General features: G+C 38.1%; 1 protein-coding gene and 1 long non-coding RNA gene across 5 annotated transcripts in view; both read left to right on the top strand.

The window, feature by feature from the left end:
- The first annotated feature begins 676 nt into the window (after positions 1–676).
- Positions 677–25709, top strand: part of LOC149180914 (shaggy-related protein kinase kappa-like) — a 228951-nt gene continuing 203918 nt past the window's right edge. The window contains exons 1-5 of one of the 4 annotated variants that reach the window (XM_089416387.1): positions 677–1000; positions 3788–4031; positions 4177–4269; positions 4393–4452; positions 4556–4828. In XM_089416387.1, coding sequence (XP_089272513.1) covers positions 3879–4031; positions 4177–4269; positions 4393–4452; positions 4556–4828 — 579 coding nt within the window. In that variant the 5' untranslated portion in view covers positions 677–1000; positions 3788–3878. Of the gene's footprint in view, positions 1001–3770; positions 4032–4176; positions 4270–4392; positions 4453–4555; positions 4829–25709 lie in introns of all 4 variants that reach the window. The other 3 variants (XM_089416388.1, XM_089416385.1, XM_089416386.1) reach the window with 3 other exon arrangements.
- Positions 24692–25428, top strand: LOC149180915 (uncharacterized). Its single transcript, XR_016257501.1, has 2 exons — positions 24692–24828; positions 24922–25428. It is a non-coding gene; the product is annotated as an uncharacterized LOC149180915 (long non-coding RNA).

Consider the following 25709-nt stretch of genomic DNA (forward strand, 5'->3'; position numbering starts at 1 on the left):
AACTTATTAACAAATAGTTTGCACTCTTTGCAATGTAGTTAATATTTGATACTGATAAAAAGATAAACTTTAAATCACCATATGAACTTTGACAAAAAAGTCGCTTTCAAAACCTGTTAACAATGAGTTTACATGGTAGTTAATGTTCGAGTGATAACAAACCAACAAATACCAAAACCGAAGTGCATTATATCTGCAGGTCTATTTTTGTTGACCGGAAGGGTGGTTCGTCAAATTGAACACCATCATTTGAGCACACAGTGAAACCAATTTAATCATTTATGCACAACGTCTGTTAACACGGGAAAAAGGGTTCATGGCCTATCAAAGCTGAAGGAACAGAAGGCCAACTAGCAGTGTGCTGACCAGTGACGGCTGGCTAAGAGTTCGATTGCCACGTGGACTGTTTATCTAGAGTTGCTGACAATCTTGTCCAAAACCAGGTGGCACACGTTGCATCGTCGAACCAATAAAATTCTCCCACATGTCACTCCACTGGGTTTCCAGCACTGCAGTTAAAAGGAAAAGGTGGTAAAGACACGAAATGAAAGAAAAATTTGAAAAGAGAGGCAAGCGCCGTCAATCGACGGAAGGCCATTTTTTATTACAATACTGAAGTTCAAAAGTTAAGCAGCTAACGCAAGCACCAGCAGCAGTAGAGGACATTCCGTCTATCGGCCCCGATATGATTGATATATATATATTGTATATATATATATATATTTTGCGTTAACTGACGAGAACTCATGTGCCATGTGACATTTTTCAGTAGAAGCAGCAGAAGAGCTGGAAAGGAAAGGGAGTGGGGGTTTCAGATAGAGCGAGCGAAGGAGCTTCTGGAAGATTGGATGTACTGATGATCGATTCAATGGCGCCCGGAGAAGCCTTTGCCCAGCCTCAAGGTACGCAGACACGGAAAAAGAACGACTGAATTTATCTCGTGATGTAAAATCGAGGTCGTTCGGTGATTGTACTGGCGTTTTGGAGCTGAAATTCGCTGGTAAATGGAAGCTTTGTTAACTTTAGTATCCGTTTGAGTAATCTTGGTATAGATATAATCTAGGGTTTGATAATTTTAGTGTATCTAATAGGATCCGGGGTTTGATGTTTTTAATTTTATTCCTGCAAGCGGATACATCTTTTGGCGTATTTTACTACTTTTCTAATGTTAGCGGATCCGGGGTTTGGTCACATTACACACTTCAAGAGTAGCTGTTCATGGCATTTTAAAGATCGGCTGACATTAAGAGGAATTGATTCTTTGGATGTTTATTTCTCTTTGTTTAACAAAAGAAACTGGTGGCATTTGCTGAATCCGTAGCTAGTCTTGAGTGTATTAAGGATAATGCTTAGTAGATTTATGCTTTCCAGCATGCCCAATCGCTTGGCCGGGTAGCTAGCATGGGGGTAAATAGGATAAGGAGGGTTGCCGCTGAACACGTATTAAGCTTTCTATACATGATAGCAGAGCACTATTCTTGTATAACCTAACAGCATTTGCAGAATTCAGAATTAGGCTGCACCACGTAATACAGAAAATGAACTCTACCCAAAGAAGTGGCGTGGCAATAAATCAAAGATGCTGAGGAGGTATTCAAACCTTGAGTGAAAGACACCGGTACATGACAGGCATTATTGAACCACTTCAGATAACTATTGGAGAAAAATAAGAACAACTATAACTTGATACCAACTTTCGTACTTAGGCAATGTCTTTAGCTGAAACAAGAATATAAGCATCGGCAAAGTATGAGCCAGTCTACATAACCTCCATGTCGAGAGTGGCTGGTGTGTTATACAAATGGCACTCGTTTAATGATTAAAGAATATACAAGCTATGAAATAAAAAATATTGAAAATGAGGAAAACGTAATGCCCAAGTTACAAGCATATGTATGAAGCGCAAGATAGGTAGCAGCAACCTTAGACCCTAGCAACTTTTCGCAGTGGATGATGTCAGCAAAGTCGCTAATCTAAGAACAAAAATCTTGGATCATAGAGTCGCATTGTTGAAAACATTGGAACATGCCCCACAATCCCTTTTCCCTATTTCTTGTTCCATTATCATTTCTCTTTTTCTCATTTCTGGTAGTTTTTTTTTTTTTTCCTTCAGGAAAGGTAAAACAAACCAGTTTTCTATTGAAAAGAAAAACTGTTTACATGAGTCTGTATGGTCTAAAAGACAAAGCATGTACTGAATACTGGAAATGAAAACCTAGAAACCATCGTCTCATAAATATACATATATACTTATAGCATTTTGCAGCGATAATCCAAAAATATATTCACTGAAGAAAGTATCACATATTGTTTAAGACAAAAAAGACTAATTATATAATACCTACAGACATTCTAATAACAAAAACCACCATGCTTTGTCAGAAGAAAGTTCAGAATATAGGGAACACCCATCTCGCAATGGAGCCCCTGCTTAGAGAGATGATCCACCACGGGATTTTGAACCCTGTCAATGTGAGAAAACTGGACTACTTTGAAACTGGATTTCAATTCCTTTATCATGCGCTTCCAATTGCACAGTAGCCGCGGGGCGAAATCCGAGCAATCGTTGATCCAGTCAATTTTGACTTTGGAATCGCTGAGCATAAACAATGTGTCGAGGTAGATCCGTCTAGCACAAAATAAGAGCCCCCACAGAGCAGTTACTTCTGCCCATGATTTTGGTCCTGGACTGCAGGACCAACTGAGGTGAATATTTATATTGCCATGAAGAGCAATGTGAGCTCCTCATCCACTGGCCTGAGAATTCATTGCTCCATTAAAGAAACCTGCTGGGAGATTCTTCTAGTAGTAATTGTAGCTTATGGGCAGTGAGATTCAATTGTAGTAATTATACATGGAAGTTAGGGGGTTGCAATCACATTTAAATCACATGAAAGACATCAAGCTAGTGATAGTTTGCCCATTTCTATCATTTGCATGGTTCCTCTGTAGATGCTTTTCCTTTGATGATTCTATGAGTGTAACTGATGCTTACTCAAGATGAAATACCTTCGAAGTTTGACTAACTTCATACGAACCTTTCTACAAGTTTAATGATGTTTCTGGATCCATTTTTCTGATTAATTACATTACTTATAGTAGCTTGATAAGTTGATAGATGCTTTAGTTGATTTGCATGTCTAATCTTTGCGTATCTCTGTCTTTACGGTTGCTATTTATTGAATTGTAATTGGACCGCTATGTCAGACCTTTGAATCATTTTTGAAATTTTTACTTTTTGAAATTGTTTATCTAGAGAACCATGATAAAATTAGCCCCTAGGATTTTGGCATCTTATCATAAAAGCTATGGATGTTGGCATGTATATTTTAAATTCACGTGTTGACTCTATTGTGGTGATACTGTGATACTGATACTCACGGATCATAATTTTGACCACCTTTAAAAACTAAAGAATTTTTGTAGGAAGGTTTCCCAATGCAAAACTATTCCTTGAGAAACTGTGATCTCTGTTTTCCTTCCAGCACTGTTAGAACTAATCTTAAAACCTATACAACAAACAGGCTTTCATTGAAGCACGAAAACTCTAGTTTTGTTTCTATTTTAAGGGCTCGAGGCTCTTTGAAAGGAACTGAGCTCTTCACATTTGTTGATCCTGTGTTTTGGTGTTAAACCTTATTTTTGGCTGAGGGGAAAAATATTTACTGCTATGTAAAATGCCTATTGACAAACTTGATGTCTTCAAAATTTGGCTTTAGCTCGTCTATATTTTTGAAGTGCCGCCTTTATTCACAACCTGGTTTCTACAGCTTGGAAGCATCTGCAGGTTGAATGAATCCAAACGAGATGAGAGCGGGGAGTAGAAGGCCAAGGGGAAAAATACACTAATTTCCAGATTGTTGAAACTCGAGCCATTTATGGCATCAGCGAGCTTAGGGCACAGTGGAGGTGTGGGGAGTTCGAGGACAATCAACAGGTTAAAAGGGCCAGTGAACAGTGTCGATTGGCTTGGTAGAGAGATGCTTGAGATGAGGATAAGAGACAACAAATTGGATGTCGACGATGAGAAAGTAAGCTAACGTTTTTTGCTTCAAGAGAAAAATTCTATTTTGAAGAATTGAAAAAATACATCTATTGTATGCATGTTTCCTGTTTTCATGGAAATATTTTTTATACATGGTTCTTGTCTGACATGTCAATGAAAATCAATTGCAGGATATTGAGCCAGCTATTGTTGATGGAATGGGTGCAGAGTCAGGCCACATTATAGCTACAACCATTGGTGGCAGAAATGGCCAACCTAAACAGGTTCACCTAATAATTGTGTTCACAACGGGAGTTCATTAGGTCACAACCAAGAATCTAAGTGAAGCTAGTTTCCTTACGGGTCCTTTTTTCAATTGTTTATTTATTCTTTTATTGACTTGACAGACCATCAGCTACATTGCGGAACATGTGGTTGGAACAGGGTCTTTTGGCGTTGTCTTTCAGGTCATAATCGACTTCTTTATTCCAAAATGGGGATTTTATATAATGTTTTTTTATTTTATTTTGTGTGTTTGAAATGAAAATTTATGATGATTACCTTGTGCAGGCTAAATGCAGAGAAACCGGAGAAATTGTTGCAATCAAGAAGGTTCTTCAAGACAAGCGGTACAAGAACCGAGAGCTGCAGATAATGCATATGTTAGACCATCCAAATATTGTTGCTCTTAAACACTGTTTTTTCTCAACAACAGACAAAGAAGAACTTTACCTTAATCTTGTATTAGAGTATGTACCTGAGACAGTAAATCGTATTGCGAGGCACTACAACAGAATGAACCAAAGAATGCCACTCATATATGTCAAACTCTACAGTTATCAGGTTTGTGATCTTTAACCTGTTTCCTGTATTATCAATTTATCCCCTTGTTGCAAAAAAATGCAGACACTCCTATCAGGCAAAAGATCAAATTAAAATTTATACACTTAGATGAAGTAAGAGTTTGAGAAATTTCAGATATGGAACTGTTTGGAATAGAATATATTTTCATCATGAATTGAATAACTGGTTGAGTTGAATGGATGTGACCACACGCATGTATGGTTACATATGTTACTCTTCCATAAAGCTGAAAGATGCAGTATGCCAATCTAGGGAACTGCACAAAGATACAAGCAAAGTCATAAATAGGCAAAAGGTAAAAATTCAAAAAGAAGAAAAAAGCTAAGACGGTTTAGCAACCAAACATGTTGCAGACATTCCCTTTTTTATTTCATCTTTTTATTGGCTTTAATGGCTAGTCTATAATATAATTGTCACACTTCTGGACAGTAGATTTCTAATATGTGCAAAGATAATAAGATAAGGTAATTTCATTATTGCCCAACAAATGACCATAAAAGTAGGTCAATGGGACTGAAGAATACAACTAGTATGAATACAATGTGGGAGTGCAAGCGCAGCTCCTAGAAGATGCCAAAAATAATTTAAAGAAAGAAACCTGCAGTAGAACAGTCTCAAAACTCATGTATATAACCGTGACAAAGGTATGGCGATACAAAATTCTTAGTGAACTTGTCCAAGACTGCAAAAGTGGACAGCTTAAGAGCCAGTCAAGAGAGAGAGTGTGTGTGAGAGAGAGAGATCTGACAGTGAAGCCAGTGATGTGAAGGTCACCTGGGTCTGATGGCCAAGGGCAAGGGGGGTGAGCTGGGTACTAGCTAGTGTTGGAGTCCTTTGGAAACATTGGAGGTTTATTTTAAAGTCATGAAGCATGAGGTGCTTACTCCTGCTCCACATGTTGCATGCATATTTTCTATCATTCTATCTATTTTTTGTTGTTGTGAAATATTATAAAAATGAAAGCTTGTACTTGAACTTTCTTGTAGGCCTAACATTGTAAAGACTCAAGACATGAATTTCTCAACAAGCAGAATGCTTGCCAAATTGAGTTGTCAACAAGGGGGTTAACTAACGTAAATTATTCTGGGAATTTATGGTCTAATATATTAATATAATGGTGTACGTTGGCCTACATGGTCATTGTAGGCTCGTAGATATACAAAGTCTAGTTAGTCATTATTATTCAAAGAATTGAAAGACTTTAGATAAATACCATCTTTTGGTTATTTGGAGATATTGTATTGCTTCTTTATAAGTTGTTGCGTAGTTCATTGTTTCAATTGAGGCCTTGAATATCAAACTCAATCTTGTGGAGATTTCATAATGTTATTATTCCTCCAAACTCCAAAAAAAATTCTTGTGTTGACTTGGAAATGATTAGCTTTGCTGGTTCCTCTCCATTCAAGCCAAGAATGGGTATGAGTATTGCAAAATTTTCCCCAATTATAAACTCTATTGAAAGCTCTCTCTATACAATGGGGGAGTAGTCCAACTTGTTCTCTTGCTAATAAAATGGTCCAATTGACCCAACTTTAAATTCAAATTTTTTCCTGGTCCCTCAAACACCCCCCTCGGGCTCATGGTAGACTTCCCACCAAGCTTGCCACAAGCTAAGCTATGTTGAAAAAGGTTGAAAAGTATTCATAGAATTTCGAGAAAATATATTTATCCTTCCATCAAGATCACCTTTTAGTGTTGTTTCCTTGTTGGCCAAAAAGAAAGGCAACACCCTAAGAATGTGTCTAGACTATATTGGATAGAGGTATGGACCCCATGTCTCATTGTTGGATGATTGTGATGTTATCGAGTAAGGCATGGATTTTTTGTTTTGTTTGTGCCCATAGTGATCTGGTTGGTTTTACCCATTTGTGATGCTTGTTGGTATCTCCAACCTATTGAGGGGTCATTGGTAAAGATTTTAATATGGTTGAGTGAGATGGTGATCATGTTGGAGGGTGTGGTACAGCCTACAGGTATTTTTGGTAATGAGTGATAAGCTTGGAATGTTTGTAAAAGATTGTTGGTTGTCTTCAATATCGTTTTGAGTCAGAAGAATCTTGCACCGGTAGGGTGATACACACAATCAATGTGGTACTTGTCACATATAGGCTAGGCTAGAAATTTTTAGTGCAAATTTGCATGTGGCTACCTTTTCTTCTACCATTGGATATTTAGTGCACATTGACTTGACTAGTATGGGGTTTGTTCACTTCCCCATCTCTACTTGAATGCTTATTGGTAGCCATTGTCCTAATGTAGCCAATTTTCCTTTAAGCTCAATTTCTTTCTACTTCAATTTGATGAGTGTAGGGCTATGGTCGTACTGGTTTGGTTTTTGGTTGCCAACCTTGTCATGGAGAGTGGTTGGATTTCTTGGTGGGAGGTAGCTATTCTTCACAGAATGAAATTCCTTTGGGGTTGGGGCAAGATGGTTGTATGGCATAGGAAGAGTCATGAAATCCAAGTCTATACTTCCCTTTAGGTTATGCAACAACAATTAGGGTTGAACCCCTTTAATGGATGGTGTTAGGAGGTTGGAGAAATGGAACTGAAAAAATTCCATCCATCAAAACCACCTTTTAGTGTTGTTTCCTTATTGGCCAATAATAAAGACAACATTGAGAATGTACAGAAACTATAGTGGATAGATGAGTGGACCTTGTTACACCTCATATTGTATGAGGTTCCGCATTGTGATTTTCATCACATTGATTGAGATTTGCTATTGGTTCATTGGAGCTTTTGAAACAACTTGGTGGGGTTTATTTTCATGGAGCCCTTTCTCTACATGGCATCATATCATTTGATGGAGATCTTTAGTTTGGGGGAGTTTCACTTCTCCTTGGTTGGATGGTTGTTATTGTTGATTTGGTGGTCTTCTTGCATGTGCTTGCCTTGTTGATCACAACTTGGTACATATTTGCTAGTATCATAGAGCTATGAGTTAGAAGGGGAAGGGAGGGGATATCACATATTATTTAATGGTGATCTAACCTTTTCCTAAGGTTCGATGATGATTTTTGATGTAATAATCCCTTAGTGGTGGTTTTATGTTTTGTTGTTATCATGTTGGGGTTTTGCTAGGGAGAACATATTTTATTTACATGGTACGACACTCCATTAGAGTGCACTTGTCATTGGCACACATGTTCATAGTGATTTAATTAGTTGGTGTATTGGAGGGGGGACTATGGTTGTATTTGAGTATTAACCTTTGTGTGCACATGTGAAAGTTGATTTAACCATTCAATGGTTGAATTAATCTACTTTATCTAGATTAAGGTTAATATTTGGGGCACCCAACTTCATTGGTTTCCTTTTCACACTCTTGGATTGGTTTCTTGGAGTTGGTCGAGTTTTACTTTTGGAGCGCTCCCACCCCCCTCTTTTAGGCCATAATTTTCAAGGCATGCATTAAGTTATTGTTTCTTAGAGAGGTTGGCACACTTCTCTATGGTGCATTTCATTTGAGAGTATTTGTTATTTTTGGCTGGTTGAGGTAGTTACATGGCACACTTTTCTAGGACACCTCTCCTAGGTGCTCTCTTATCTTTATGGCATGGATATTTCAGCCCAAGTCTTCTCGTTCATGTTTGAATTCGTCAACAAGAAGTTCGAGAAAATTTCGCCTAGCCAAAAGATTTTGATAAAAATCCCCATTTATATATATATATATATATATATATATATATATATATTTGTAAATTCATCAATTTCTATTAGATATCAAAAGGCATTACAAAGATATCATGTATTACCGCCCTGGTCTACTGCTAGGAAAATTAGATTAGTGGCGGAAAAATAGAGCTCTAGTCCAAAACTTAACACAAAAACAACACTTGCTATGCTAGTATTTGTTGAGTTTGCTAGCTTCACCAGTGCTAATGATATAAACAAAACCATGCTTAACATAAACATCCAAGTACAAACAATATAAACTAACAAGAGAAGGCATCCCATAGATGGGAGGTCATACTAAGAAAACTGAAGGCTATGAAAACAACTCAGGAGGATGTGGACATGTTAATAGGTTCTAATGGAGTCCCAAGTAAGGTTGGATCCTTGCCACGACTTAGAATGGTCTCTATTTAGGTAAGATACAAAGCCATATCGCGATGCTTGAGTCCTAAGTCATGATGCTCCAATTGCTATTCATCTAATTGCGTCAAGATCTCTCATTTTGCTTCATTACGCTCCAAAAGCACTTTGTTGTGGAGGGATTTGATATTCCAATAGAGTTATATAGTGCAAAGGTACTGGTGCTGTCTTCCACGGGTGTGCCCCGGATAAGGGACCCATTTTGCCATAGAAGCTAGCACCTTGGGATCTGAATATTCATATATGTTGGCATGGACTTTAGCAACAAAAGTTTTAATTTCATCCTGAATTTCAATAGGGGTTTGGGAGTAATATATTTTGGCTACATTTTGGCCTAGTGCTCCCTTCTACTCTATTAGAGGAACCTTGACGACTTTTAGCACTTTGTCTCGCCATGCTGTGGAGGAGCGAAAAATTGAGGGAGAAGCGAAGGTAGCAAAAAGAGAGGAGTAGAGCACAACTATGGTAGTAGAGAGGAAGGCATGAAAGGAAGCACCCATGAGAGGGAATATCTGAAAATTCAGTGAAGGGAGGGGTTTGTAGGGACCAAAGGATGTCGAGACAACCAATAGCATTGCGGGGAGAGATGTATAAGGAGGGGGCTAGTAGCTGAGGTAAATTTCCCGGCTCAGAAAGGTGCTACCAATAACGAGAGAACACAACATGTAGTCTAAATAGTCATGAACACAGTGCAAGCATATTCATGCTCCAACAAGCAAAAGAGAATATATAGCCAACATTTGGATATTCTGAGTAAAACACTACACTGGGAGGCTGTTGCCCAGAGTATTTGCACACAAAAGCTGCGGAATGAAGCTCAGTTAGAGTGTAGCCTCCACTCCCACTTCTGTAGGTTACTTGCAATACGATTTGCCCTCCACCTAGTGTGAGAGTTCCAAATTAGTGCCACCACCACCTTGCGCAGACACACTTTGGCTTTGAGTGGAGGAAGATCGAATGAGCTGGGGATAAACTCCACGGGGGAGGCCAAGTTAGGAGGACCTTGTCCTACCCCCTTGCGAATTGAGAAAACAACAATTTGTCTGTGGGTACTTACTCTGCAAATGGGAGGAGCACAAAGAGTAGTGGCTAGACCAAGCGCGATAATGGAGGAAATGGAATGAAAAATCATTGACATATCCTAATTACCTTCGGGAAGGTTCCCAACTATGTCAGTTGCAAGCAATGAATGAGCCCTCAGAATGGATTTGATGTGGGGCATCATGAAGCTATGTGATAGATTAAACAGAGGGTGAGGCGACCACTCCTTCCCCCTCACATGAGTGGGTTGTCGATGGTGGATCCGATCCCCCCGCTCATTGCATGTGTCCAAAGTTTGGCTCATATTTGCCACCCCATCTAGGGATATATAGTTATAAACTATTATATATATATATATATATATATATATATATATATATATATATATATATATATATATATATATTATATATTATATATTCTATATATAATAAATAATAAAAATATTACTTTTAGTTTTTTTTCAGAGAGAAAATCCACATATGGCCGAAGCCTACAGATATTTTTTACAATACGGCCGAAGCCAGCAGAATATGGCCGAAGCCAGCAGATCAGCAGAATATGGCCGAAGCCAACATATTACGGCGTAGCCGTTCGAAATCGCCCAACGAGGGCCGCCGCAGGACTCGATCACGGCTGGGGGGTGCGAAAGCCAACCGCCCCAGCCGCCCTAACATGCACGTCATGTGCAATATTACTTTTAGTTATATATATGTATGTATGTATATGTATATATGTACACAAATTAAGCATTTATTATAAATAAGTTTATATTAACTTATAACCTATTATTGATTGATTTAATTTATAATCTAAACTAAACCAATTATATAAGTTAACTCTATAAATAATTTAATCCAAAAATGCTTTATATTATATCCTATATATATGATATATATATTTTATGTATACACATTGTGCAACAGATATATACAATTTGTAGGTGAACATCTGAATTGGCTATTTGTCTCCATGTGAATGGATGATTCAAGGTGGGGTCTAGCTAACTAAAAACGAAGGGATTAATTCACTATTTGATTCTAGAGTGCATGCTTTTTGATTACCCTTCTAGTTTCAATAGACTATACCCTATGGACATTTCAATGTTAACCATTCCAAAGAATGAATTTTAATGATTGGAGAGAACATTCGGGCCTCATAAGCTAAACTGTAAATATGAATATCTACATAGTGTATTCTTTTAATTGTAGAAATAAGTAGATTTTAACAAGTTCCATTAAAAAAATCAATTTACCTAATTTACCAAGAAACAAAAACAGATATGAATACATATTAGGATTCGGATACAGATCCACCATATTTTTGAAAAGCCAGGATTCGTATATGGTGGGGAAAGTTGAAACACCATATACGAAAATTACAATTATATTTTTTTTAATTTTAAAAAACATACTCAAAGTTAAAAATCAAGACCATTCATGAATCACAATATTAGAACTAAAATCATTAAATAATTCATAAATCTGAAGATTCAAATCATGATGCATCATGCTTTATACAGAAAGGATAATTGTAAAATACAAATTTGAGTGTCTCATCAATGATCACTCTATTGATATGATGATGTAGAGTAGGTCTAAATACATGTCCAAAGATGGGTCTATATGCTTATCCTTTGAATATCTCAACTCTACATCATGATCAGCCTATCATCTTTCTTGAAATTTATCTTAAAATCTAAAAATTCCCATCTAGTTACAGCGTTAAATGAATGTTGTAAACTGTTTGAGAACATGCTATATTCTATGTATCATACTGTTATAGGAGGACTCTTCAACTGGAGTTGGAGGGGATTGAACTAATGAAATTATTAATGATACAACCATCTTTTGTACACTATAAATTATTATCTATGTATTGTCTCAAAGCATTTCTGTTAGTAGTATAAAAATTTGAAAATTAAAATTTTGATGTGTTATACCTTTTCTGCTAGCATTATCATGTGCTATATAGACTCTAAGTTGTTAATAACTAACTGATACAACTATATAGCCTATAGATTACTAATAAGTAATCTAACTAAAAATCTAAATAGTATATTTGCTTATTAGGGCTTCATACAGGTGGCAAATATCCTTAAAAAATAAAAAATAAACCAAAAAATATAATGCTATTTGTTTGGGATCTGGCATGTGAGGGGTAGTTGGCACAGGATCCATTTCAATAGCATGGGATCCATTTATGGGTTTGAAGGATCTGTTTATATGGCGAATCCTACGCGGATATGGGTGGATCCATAACATCCGTATATGTATCTGAAATGCGGATCCAACATCAAGTCCTGTGAATATGATAACACAACAATTTATCTACAAATTTAATTGCAATAGCGATGGACATGGGATTTTTTCTATTCAACTAAATTTAATGGATGAACTTGAACAAATTTGTTCATCATTCCTTGAATTTTGGCCAATTTTGAACTTCATGGTGGGTAGCAGCTAAACATAGTGACCTAGATATCAGCTACACTTTCCATCTTTGACCTTCAATGGAGAGTGCTCTCACCTCTTTGACTTGGCGTATATATCATTTTATTTGAGGTGGCCATGGAGGGCATTTATTGGGAGGTGTGTGGCATTCTTGAAGGGCCACACCTGTGGCTTTATCATTCTTGTACTTGGTCGCCTTTCTATTATTGGAGATTTTTATAGGAGGGTGCATGTGGAAGGTTCTTTTTGCTATTTTTGGTAATTGTCTCAGAGGGAGAGCTTGTGGAGGGTGCTCCATCTACTTGGCAACTTGCACATCCATGAATGGAGATGGTTGCCTTGAGATTCACGCGTGTATGGGTTGCATACATCTTGTGGACTTCTCGCTATTTTTAGAGGAGGTTGTTAAGGAGCATTCTCCTAGGAGGATTATTATATGTTTTTTATCTCATGCATCTTTGAGGGTGCACTTAATGGGTTCTCCTAGGTGGACCTTGGACGACATCTTCCTATGTAGAGAATTATTTTATTATGACTTACATGCATAAATTCTTGGAGGGCTCATTCTATGTGGATACTTGGCATTTTACTTGGTTTGGTGCCTCTTTTTGGTGGTGCAACTGCTTTCATGAGCATTATTTGGTGCATACTACTCTTTATTTTTAGACGCGACAAGTTGGATTGGAGAGGCTTATGTCCACATGATGTCTCATTGTTGGGTCATTGTGATGTTATTCGAGTAACATGTGGGGTTTCTGTTGGGTCTATGGTCTTAAGCATTTTTGAAGATCATTTTCACCACATTTTCACTTTGTGGGGTTTCTGTGGAGATTCAACATGTCTTTGAAGATCATTTTCACTTTCTAGGTTTTGACCCTTTATAGGAGGCCGTTGTGGAGCTTGTCGATTAGGTTATTACCTAACAAGGGGAGGGGTATGGGGAGTTGGTTAATATTGGGATCATCAAACTCATTCTTAAAGGTGTTAAATAGGATTCGATGGGTGGTTGGCTACCCATTACCTTTCCAAATGTATCCTATAAAATAATTGCCAAAGCCCTTACCAAGCAGATTTGGTTGTTGGTGGCTAGAATTTTCACAAGGAGCATACAAGTTTCATAAACGTCAGATTTATTTTAGATAGTCTTATCACAAGAGGGAGTGTTGAAAATTGTAACGAGTAGAAGGTATACTTTGGCTCGTGCCTTAGCCAGAAAGACCACGGGTTGTCTTTCTTTGACCATGGAGCGAGTTCATGGAGATAGTGAGCTTATTTCCAGTCTGCAAGAATAACTTCACAAGTTCATGCATAGTGTTGGAGGACCAGTTACGTGGCCCCTTCTTCAGTTTGACTATGGGATCGAGTGGTAGTTCGAGTTTAGAAAGGACGAATTGGGAACTTTAGTCTTTAATTGAAGGAAGGACGAGCTATAACTCCAATGATGATCGGAGAGAGAACCAATTCGACTCAGTTAACTAGTAAATCATGACTCAAGTTCTAAATTTGTAACTTGCCTAATTTAGCATGGATCGAATCTATAAAAGAAGGATGAAGGCACAAGGATTGCACAATTGTTTTGTGCACAAAGGTTAGTGACAAGACAGAGCCCACGAGTTAGTGAGAGAGAGCCTTGATTGTGGAGCGTAGGAATTGTGTCCTAAAAATTGGAGGCACAAGAGCGCTAGAATTTAGGAGAATTGGTTGTGCGTAGGTTGTGTGGGGCTGGGGTCCTAAAAAATAGGAGCTCAAGTGCGCTAGTAAATAGGAGATAATAAGGCCAAGGAGGAGCAGGATTGAAGCAAGACAACAGGGTTTGCAGAGCAAGTCAAGGAGGCAACAGAGGGTCAACTGTGTGCAGGAATCAAGATCAAGTTTTGATCAAGGAAGGCCAAGATCAATTGTATTAGCTGATTTGTGTGAGAAGCAAAACACTTTCCCAAGAGAGACAGATTGCTTTGTAATAGATTCAATTGCTGCAAGAACAATCAATAAAATAACCACATCAGGCAAGTAGGTTTTCCCTGTTGGGTTCCTGAGAAAAATAAGTGTCTCAATTTGTGCATGTGTTTTTATCTTTGTTTTTGTATTCCGCTGCATATGAATTGTTAAGAGATTTTGTATCTTGGTGAAAGTTAACTAGTTTCAGTTTTCAGTGATTCATCTAAGTAGTTGCAGAGTTTCATGGAAATTTAACATGGTATCAGAGTAGAGATCAATATAAAGACCAACACCAGATTGACACCAGATTGACAAGTTAGTGGACAATGTAGATCAAGTTGAAGGCTTGCGCTAGAGTTTGTAGAGCAGAGCAGTTCCTTGGATAACAATATGTCGTTCCTAGGACTAAGGTCAGATCACAGTTTAGAGGGAGCCTTGAATTTTTGTGCATCGAAGGAGCGAATATCAATGGTGTTGGAAGATAATGGGGTGCTAGAGTTTGTGAAGCAGCAAATAGTGCCACCTACAGATGCCCAACAATTGGCCCAACATAACAATAATGACACCCAGGCGAGGAGGATCATTCTTGAGGGGATCAAAGGCCATATTATTCCTCATTTCCATGAGAAGAAGACAACATATGAGATGTTTAAAGCAATCTTAGATTTGTATAAGGGTTCCAGTGATGCTAGGAAGCTTGCTCTCAAAGAGAAGCTAAGAAGTATCCGAATGAGCAAAGGAGAGCCCATCATCACTTATCTTTCAAAGTTCATATAGGTTCAGGATGAGCTAGGTGGTGTGGGTGATATAGTAGCAAAAAAAGACCTTGCGAGTCTTGCACTTCTAGGACTCCATAAGTCTTGGCATAGTTTCCAAGATGTAGCAAGTGACATAGAATAATATTCCAAGTTGGGAAAGGTTATGGAGTGATTGTGTTACAAGAAGAAATCCAGAGAGGGACGAGAGCTGGTAGAGAAGCTCTAGTAGACGACAAGGAAAACTTTTCCCTGGCAGGCAAAGGTAGCAGAGCCAAGGGCAAGAAGGGCCGAGAAGAGGTTGAGTGTAGTCAGAAGGGCGAGAAGAAAAAGGATTTGAGCAAGATCAGGTGCTTCCATTGCCATGAGTTTGGGCACTATGCAACTAAGTGCCCTAATCGGAAGGAGGAGTCCAGTAAGGATCATGTGGCTACATTAGCAGAGGTATGCATTTTCTGCCTAGTTCGAGAAAGATTTCTCATTGATAGCTTGCATGGCAAGCTCAACAGGCAACATCGTATGGTATATTGCTTCAGGAGCATCCTACCACATGACTGGGAACAAGAAGTATTTCAGCGACCTAAAGGTGAAGGACATGCAGTTTCAAATTGAGCTAGGAGATGATCGCATGTATGCGACTAGAGGAGTTGGTACTGTCAGTTTTCCGAGGGAGTTGGGTAATCCTTTCCATCTCAGAGATGGCCTTTATGTTCCAGGCCTGAAGGAGAATATTGTTTTAGTAGCTACCCTTTAGGACAAGGGTTATGATGTCATCTTCAACAGAGGTAAGGCTTACCTCTAGCAATTCGCTTCTGGATGTAAGAAGCAAATAGGTGTGAGGATGAAGAGTCTCTACAAGTTCCAGGTAGAGATATGCACAACCTTGAGCAGCAAGGCAGGAAGTGCGTAGAGTAGAGAAGTGACGGTTGAGGAGAGGAGGGCTCTGAGAGAGTCCTTAGAGCAAGAGCAGGTTAGAGTACCTGAGAAGAAGCTACTCAAGCTGAAGTCTCAGCTAGTATCTCAGTTTGAGTCTCAACTAGTTGGCAGTTGGGCTGACCAGCAGGATGATGAGGAATAGAGCCTAGGGTGAGTGGAGGTAGCCACTTAGTTTGTGTCTCCCAATACAGGGAGAGTTTGAACCAAGTTGGCAGAAGAGTTGTTCAGGGAGAATCAGAAGAGAGTTGGACCTCCCAGTACCACCTTCAGTGAGAGTAAGTAGTCACAGAGATACACAGTGTACATGGCACTTATGACTGAGGTGATAAACTCGCAGAGCATGGTTGGAAAGAACAAGTCTTCATATTAGATTCCACGGGATAAAGTAGGGAAGTCTTCTAGTTCAAGGGAGCAACTGTAGCAACGAAGAATGTGGTAGTGTTGGAGACAGTTCCAGGTGGACGAGGTTCTTCCAGAAGTACCTTCCTCTCTGGGAGGGAGTGTTGAAAATTGTAATGAGTGGAAGGTCTTCTCTGGCTCATGGCTTAGCCAGAAAGACCACAAGTTGTTTTTCTTTGACTATGGAGTGAGTTCATGGAGATGGTGAGCTTATTTCCAGTTTGCGGGAATAACTTCACAAGTTCATGCGTAGTGTTGGAGGATCAATTACGTAGTCCCTTCTTCAGTTTGACTATAGGATTGAGTGGCAATTCGAGTTTAGAAAGAATGAGTTGGGAACTTCAGTCTTTGATTGAAGAAGGATGAGTTATAACTCCAATGATGATTGGAGAGAGAACAGTTCGACTTAGTTAACTAGTAAATCACAACTCAAGTTCTAAATTTGTAACTTGCCTAATTTAGCATGGATCGAATCTATAAAAGAAGGATGAAGGCACAAGGGTTGCACAATTGTTTTGTGCACAAATGTTTGTGACATGTCGAAGCTCACTAGTTAGTGAGAGAGAGCCTTGATTGTAGAGTGTAGGAATTATGTCCTAAAGAATAGGAGGCACAAGAACGCTAGAATTTAGGAGAATTGGTTGTGCGTAGGTTGTGTGGAGTTGGGGTCCTAAAAAATAGGAGCCCAAGTGCACTATGAAGTAGGCCCTGGAAGTGTGCTATGAAATAGGAGATCAACACAAGGGATAAGGAGGCCAAAGAGGAGTAGAATTGAAGCAAGACAACAGGGTTTGCAGAGCAAGTCAAGGAGGCAACAAAGGATCAATTTTGTGCAAAACCGAGATCAAGTTTTGATCAAGGAAGGCCAAGATCAATTGTATTAGTTGATTTGTGCATGTGTTTTTATCTTTGTTTTCTTATTCCACTGCATATGAATTGTTAAGAGACTCTATATCTTGGTGAAAGTTAACTAGTTTAAGTTTTCAGTGATTCATCTAAGTAGTTACAGAGTTCCATGGAAATTTAACACTTGAGAAGGCCTTGAGTGGGCTTTAGAGCTTGAGCAAAAAACTATCCTTTTAAAGATCAATTTTGATAACGTTTTCATAGACTTGAATGGGACTTCATCCTCAACATTTTGGATTGGTTAGGATTTGTATTTGTGTATCTTTGATTTGTAGTGACACACTTCTTGTGGGCTTGTTTATGTGTTAGTGTGAATGATGTGCTTACGACACCTATTGTGTTGCAGTGCTTCATTTGGAGGTGTTTCTTGGCACCACATCCCTTTATCATAATTGTTGTTGCTCTCAAATACTTGTTGGAGGCAACACAAATGCAGGGGCAAATCAAAGGTATTTATTTGCTTGACAATGATCAACTTATGAATGTCCATTTTGTAGATGACTCGAATCTAACCCCTGAACTGACCAACATTTTGGTGGAAGGCACGATGTTATAATTGGATAATTTTGTAGACGTTGCTAGGGTAGTGGTTAATGAAGAGAAAACATAGGTTTTTCTTATTAGGTAGGAGGACCCCCCACTATTTGAATATGAAGTGGAAGTGTATTAGACTTGGGTTGATCATCTAGTATTTTGGCATCCGCTTTTCCTTATAGGTTTCTCTTGTGAATCATGGGAAAATTTGAAAAGAAAATCCTAACTTGGTCTCTTCTTGGCTTGATACTTGCGGGGCACATTACAATGATGGACATAATTTTAGTAGTAAGCCATATGTATTATTCCTCATGTCTCTTTCCTTTCAAAGTAGCTTATAAAGGTTTAGAATATGTGCTTTATAGTTTCTCTTGGGCAAACAAGGCGGGGTTGCTTGTGACATTCGTACCTTACTCATGCTCAAGGGGGTTTGGTGTTTTTTATGTCCAAGCCTAAAGGGTGGCCCTAGCAAGCAGATGGGTTACATGGGCAATAGAATGGGATGCTTCCTAACAGGTCTTACACACAGTTTTAAAAACCAGAACCAGGTTTCAAATCAATTGCCTATCTAACCGTGATTCGAACCAAAACTGGATCAAATCAGATTCAATAAACTAGAATTGAAAAAAATACATAAAATAATTGATTATTAATGAAAAAAAACAATTTTTAAGATTACAAACCATGATTCCAAACCACTAGAGATAAAATATACAAACTCTGCTCATCTATATACCATGTAAGGGTGCATATATATTAAAATGGAACTGAGTGCACTACATATCATCAAGAAAATACATAAACAATGAGGCTCTAAATGGCCTCTAGAGTCCACAAACAATGGTGCAACTCAAGATACTAGGCTGCTAGCCTACTACAAATCACTGATCAACATGATCACTCATCAAACTTAGGCTTCCACATTAACTTGATTGCTTGATAATAACTCATCGAGTTTCCCTATAATAACATTTTTGCTAAGGCCATGACAAAGGAGTTCAACAATCAACAACACCAACGCTGGGCTACATATAGGGCTTGGTGTTCTTATTAAATGGCAATCACATACCCTTGTACGTGATATAATCTAATGAAATGGCACAATCTCATTGATCCTGAAATCCTGAAAACTATTAAGTCTCCTAAATTTCGAATGGGATAATGCAATTCTATTTTCTCCATATGAATTCTAATGAGGTTGAACTAGTCTTAAACATCTGGAGTCATTTCATGGTAATCTTAAAAATGTAAGTAAAAGTGGCAAAGATAAAAGAGAATGTCACTTTTACTTTAAGAATTTAACATTACCATTAGGTAGCATCTAGGAAGTCTTAGGGAGCATCAAGTAGCAACTTGGTAGACTTGCTCTCCCTCTCACCAACAACAAGTCTTTTGATTTAGATTTATAGAACTAGTGCATGCTTAATCCAAGGTGGTCGTTTTTTTACAAACTCGGCTGGTTAGGTACCAAAAAAACCAACTGCTTTGGTACCTAACCGGTCCTAACCGGCCATCAATCGGCTTTATTACTCCGGTTAGCAAGCTCTTGATTTCTGGTTCAACCCAGCCGATTTTAAAAACTATGGTCTTACAACATCACCATATTCACTAGGTTTGCTCAGTGTTGCACGACTCGTACTAATATAAGACTCACTTGGCTATTGACTCGACGACTCGTATAAGAATCAAGAACGACCCCTATAGGACTCGACAAAATACAAATCTTAAAAAATAGACAAAGAAAAAAGATCGAAATTTGTTGAAGGAAGTCCGTGTTGGGCCCTGGAATGGGTCTTATATGGGTCCGTGCTAGTTTGATACGAGTGAACGGGTCAACGTGAGTCTTACACGAGTCAGCGCGGGTAAGGGTCTTATGTGCACGTTCTATGCGAGTGACCCGTTTCGACATGTGACTCGTCAAGACTCGCGAGTATGGAAGGGTCTTATAAGGGTCGTGCTTCATTGGACTTACCACATTAAAGGGATAAAGGGCCCTTTTCAACATTGTGACATTATTAGTAATTTGAAGTCCTTTGTAATCCTTGATTCAGTTTCGCTTAAGACAGTGTGGGTAGCTTGGTAAAGAGTCTTTGGTTTTCTTAGTTGGCAGTTTGAAGGTTGATGGCATGCTTAGGATCTAGCCTCCTAACCTATCTAGACATTCCAGTTGTATGGGGGTTAGCTTGGGCACTCACCAAGTGATGCCGATAAAAGGTTGGCGCAGAAGGGCATTTCTATTGGAAGGACTTATGGAATTCCAACACTTGATGATGGCCTCTTAACTTTGCTCAAAAACCTTTTGTTGTATACAATGCTATTCTTGTGATTCATTACTGTATGATTCTAAAGTGCTATTTATATAAAACACAGATTCATGGGAGGAGTTCCTATCTGGAGGGATTGAAGATGGCAAAGTGGTAAACCAATATATACCTATGTGATGAAGGACATTTATGAGTTGGTGCGACACTTGTTTGACATAGGGTTTCGCTCAATAAAAGGTGGGGTCTTGGAGATCTAAAGGAGAGATGGTTGTGACACTGTTAATCCATTTGGAAAGCTTGTGCCTCCTTCAACATAAATTTTGAGGTTGGTTATTAATTCATTACAAATTTGTTGTTAAGAGTAGGTTGCAAAAATTTAGCATTACTACTTCAACCTATGTAGGGTGTGGCAAGGAGGAGATAATGTAATATGCTTTTTGGAAATGTTAGTCGATCTAGGTCTTCTGGTCATGTTTTTAGATTGAATTTTAGTCTTTGTTTGTAGCTTTGCTCTCGTGGAAGAGGCCATTCCTGGGAATACTTGGATGGCCAAGAATCATTGCAAATTGCACTTTGGCTTTTAGTTCATTAGTTGCAATTGTTTGTTTGTGGAAACATTGTTATAAAGTTACTTTTAGTGAGGTTCTGCATCCGGTTTCTCTTGGGGATTTATAGAGTTTTAAGCAAGACTTGGCTCTACTCATGCAAGTTCATGAACATGATGTTAAGTCCCTCTTCATGAGGGGTTGGGTTGATGTGATGGCCTTTCTAGATTTTGTGGATTAGGACTTTACTAGTCCCTTGTTAATCTATGTGATGTAACTATGTTGAACTATGTTGTACTCATTTCTTTTTTGAAATAATATTTGAAGCATTTCCAAAAGAAAAAAGTGTATAGACTATGGATCTTTGAATCAAGTCCAATTAAGAGACAAATACTCCCTATCTAGAATAAATGACTTCCTAGACATATTCAAATGACAATTGTCTTTTAAAAAATAAACCTAAGAAGTGGGTATCACTAGGTGAGAATGAAAGATGTATCCAAGAGAACTCTATGTACAAAGAACTCTAAGTACACTTGTTGCTTTTGTGAGACCATGTAAAATCATATCCTATCTACTTAGGGAGATTCATTGGTGTAATATGAGATGACATGTTTTTAATAGAAATGGAGAGGAGCATAAATCTCATCTTAAACTTGTTCCATTCGAGAGGCAACTTTTACAATCTAGTGTGAAGGAGGCATGTAACAAGTTAGTGAGCGTGACTTTCATGTGACATAGACTTTATATATGAAAAAAATTATATACTTCAATAATAACCAAACCAATATGGAGGATATGTGTCATGAGTGAATAATCAAGTGCAATGTGGACATCACGTTGGTTTTTTGCAAGAAAAAATAATATATTTTTACAATAAGCCACCTATATCCATCTTAGCTCTAGATCTATCAAGTGTTGAGAGGGATCAGATCCCAAGTTCTCCACCATCAAAAGGTTTTACACCTCAAGAAATTTGATTCCTTTTGGTGCTTTATATATCTAAGGTTAAGATGGATTTACATTGATATGAAAACAACCAAAGAAGACAAAATTAAATTCCAAACTTTCAAAATGTAACCTTTCCACAAAGAAAGTTGAATATTTGGAATACATCAGTTTTTTAAAAAAAGTTTTTTTTGTGAAGACTCTTGAAACGTACCTTCTTCCGAAAAGGAAGTTGAATATTTAGGTTACACCACCTTAAAAAAAGTTTTGTCAACCGTCCAATAGGCAAAGTAGTTAAGGAATGGAGATCCCTTAGAAACATCCAAAAAATATGAAACTTGTAAAGAAATAAAAGCAACATTGTTAAAACATGATTTTATAAAAGATGTGTTAAATTTTTCTCAAATAATAACAACATTGTTAGAATTTGTAAAGAAATAAAAAAAATTGGATGGGAACAAAAACAACATGAGTCACGTGACCTCCTAAAGAAAAGATTAATGGAGGCACAAACCCTAACACTTGCTCAAAAAAAGTGTTGCGAACATCGCGATTTTTTTCGCCAAAACGATTTAATCGCCGATTTTTTCAAAGATTTTTTTATTTGCAAAAAATTGCGATCCGATCATTAAAAATTGTGGACAGCAGAAACAACGAGTTTAAAGGGCCGATTTTTTGTTTTTTTGTGTCTCTTTTTTCAGATAGTGGGCAAGTTTGAGAGTTGAGCAGGAGAAGAAGTCATCTACAAGGGCAAGAGAGGAGAAAAGCGAAGGAATTTAGCATCCCAAGCAAGAAAAATTCGAGTTTGGACCAAGTTTCTTCAGCAAAGTGTGGTTTCCAGGTATGGGCATCAAATTTGGCCATTTTTTTTTTGTTTTTTTCTTGTTTTTGCTTGGGTTTCTATAACCCATTGATTTTCAATGATTTTTGAGTGGATTTGATTGTTTTTTTTTTTTTTTTGTGCATAGAGTGGAAAGGGTTCATTTTGGTCAAAAATGCAAAAACTTGATTGTTAGATTTATAAGTTTAATTTCTTCTTGTGCCCTAGATTTTTTTGCATCATTTTTGCTTGGGTTTGAACGTGCATTTTTTCCATTATTGTTGCATTGAGTTGAGGCTTTTTTTTGGTAAAAAATTCAATGTGTTGTATGTAAATTTTTATTTTTATTTTTTTAACTTGCAATTCTTCTTGTGCCTTATGTTCAACTTCAAACTTCATCTTACATTAAAACTCGAGTTCAACAAAGTTACAAACATGCCAAGGAAATTGGATCAAACTTGACTTGCAAGTTATGTGGGCATCATATGACAGGGGGGGTATACAGATTGAAGTATCACCTTGCACAAATCCCTGGACATGAGGTAGGGCCTTGCTCAAATATAAATACGGAAATCATCCAAAGAGCCCTCAGATCATTGGAAGAAATAGAGCAAACCAAACTATCTAAGTCAGCTCTGAAGAGTCAACTAGCAAGGAGTAGAGTGTTAGGAGGTGAACATGAGAGTGGCACTGGTTCTACTTCAGCGTCAGTGTCTACAACCAACCCCGTAGCTGCCTCATCATATTTTGTTCCTAGAACCACACGTGGTTCACAACCATCTATCTCTTCAATTATTAAAAAAAGGAGAAAGAATAAGCTGACAAGTTGTTGGGCAAGTTTCTTCTTTGGAGTGATATTCCTTTCAGCGTTGCAAGAAACAATCCATTTTTCCAACCTGCTGCTGATGATATTGCAGTGTTGGCCCAAGGTACAAAGTCCCTTCTTATGACGATTTTAGAGGGCACATTCTTCAAAATGAAAAGGTTGACTGCGCCAAGAGATTGGAGGAGTTTAGGGCATCATGGGCACACACAAGATGCACTGTGATGTCAGATGGTTGGACCAATCAAAAGGGTAGAAGTCTTACAAACTTCTTGGTTAATTGTCCCAAGGGGACAATGTTTATGAAATCTGTTGATGCATGTGCACATATCAAAGATGCACGATTATTATGTGATTTGCTGGATGTGTTTATTCTGGAGGTGGGTCCAGAGCATGTTGTCCAAGTCATAATGGACAATGCTGCAAATTATATTGCTGCTAGCAAGATGTTTATGGAGAGGCATCCTACCATATTTTGGACACCTTGTGCTACACACTGCATTGATTTGATGTTGGAGGACATAGGAAAAATTTCTTTTGTCAAAGACCTTGTTGACTCATCAAAAAGCAGTACAAAATTTATATATAATCATGCATCTGTGCTTCATTTGATGAGAACATTCACCAACAGCAAGGAGTTAGTGCGCCCTGCCATTACACGGTTTGCTACTAGTTTCATATCTCTTCAATTCTTCTTGAATTCTATATGGGATGTGAAGAGAATGTTTCTTTCATATGAGTGGCGCGCTTTGGCATTTAGCCACAAACCAGAGGGAGAGGCCATATGCAGATTAGTTTCATACCAGGAAAGCTTCTGGGCGGGAGTGTAGGAGGTGTGCAACATTACTGAACCTTTGGTAAAGGTTTTTTGATTAGTTGATGGTGACAAGCCCGCAATAGGCTACTTGTGTGAGGCCATGGACAGGGCCAAAGAATCCATTCAGACCTACTATGATGATAAGGGAGATGAGGGGTTTTAGAAACAACTCCTCCTATGGGAAGTGATTGATGAACGATGGAACAATACACTCCATTGTCCCATTCATGCTGTAGGGATCTACCTGAACCCCACATTTGCTTACTCTTGTGGGTTCTTATTTGATGCTGAGGTCATGGATGGATTCTTCACCTGTGTTCAGAGGATGGTGCCATCTCTAGCAGAACGTGCAGAAATCTCCAAAGAAATGGAGATATATAGGATGGCATGTGGCACATTTAGCTTTGACATGGTTGTAGTTGATAGGAAGACTAAAATCCCATGTATGTTTTAAGTTGTTTCAAATTTCATTGTCTCTTCAAGTTCATAACTTCATACTTTGCTTCAACTTTCAAATTTCATTTTTTTCTTATGTTTATCTTATTTGTAATTTTGTTGTAGATGCATGGTGGAGAAGCTATGGTGGCAGAGTACCAATTTGCAAAGGCTTGCCATTTGAGTGCTCAGCCAAACATGTAGCTCCTCAGGATGCGAGCGCTACGGGAGTGTATTTGAAAAAATACACACCAAGAAGCACAACAGGTTAAAACTTAAAACATTCCAAATTTCCAATTAATTTTTTGGATTCATTAAATAATATTTTTTTATAATTATTATTTTATGACCCTTGTACAGGTTGGAGTCCCATCGATTTAATGACATGGTCTACGTCTACTACAATCTTCGATTGTGGGTGAGGCAACTTGATGTGGAGGCCATCTCATTGGATGGGATTGACACCACTGCTACATGGAGGGTTGAGGTCGAGAGGCCTCTCATGGAGTCTATTGTTGATTGGTTAGAGCAGGAGGTAGTGGAGGGGGTAGAGGAGGAGGAGGAAGAGGTGACACCACTTATCTAGGCTATCCTTATCGCTAGTAGAGGACGTGGTCTACCTCCTGTAGCTCTTAGTTCTTCAGCTTCTAGAGCATAGCAGAGTCCACTACCAACTCCACCACCATCTACATCTAGAGGGAAAGATATTGCATTTTCTCTTAAGAGGGGCAGAGGAAATCAATAGTATTAGTTATGTGGTTCATTTCATTGTATACGACATTATGACTCATGATATGAAATACATTATTATATTTTTTGTTGATATTTTGAGGCTGAGTTGGGACTTAGGACTCACTATTTAGGACATGATTCACTATTATGTGTGATTGCACTAGAAATGATATTACACATCTTATATATTAGTTCTTTTATCATATTTATGTGTCAATGCATTTATTTTATGTTGTAGATGTTTTAGATATCAAAAAAATTGAAAAAAATGAATATTTTTGTATTTGCCGATTTTTTTCCTGATTTTTTTCCCCTCGCCGATTTAATCCCGATCACGATGTTCACAACATTGCTCAAAACTATTTATAATTCATAGAGATGCAAGTTATAGGAGTTGTATTATCCCAAGATGGAAG

The sequence above is a fragment of the Pinus tabuliformis genome, chromosome 3_2, assembly GCF_031772625.1.
Source record: "Pinus tabuliformis cultivar Carrire ecotype Pingquan chromosome 3_2, CPIR1, whole genome shotgun sequence".
In the NCBI taxonomy this organism is placed as follows: domain Eukaryota; kingdom Viridiplantae; phylum Streptophyta; class Pinopsida; order Pinales; family Pinaceae; genus Pinus; species Pinus tabuliformis.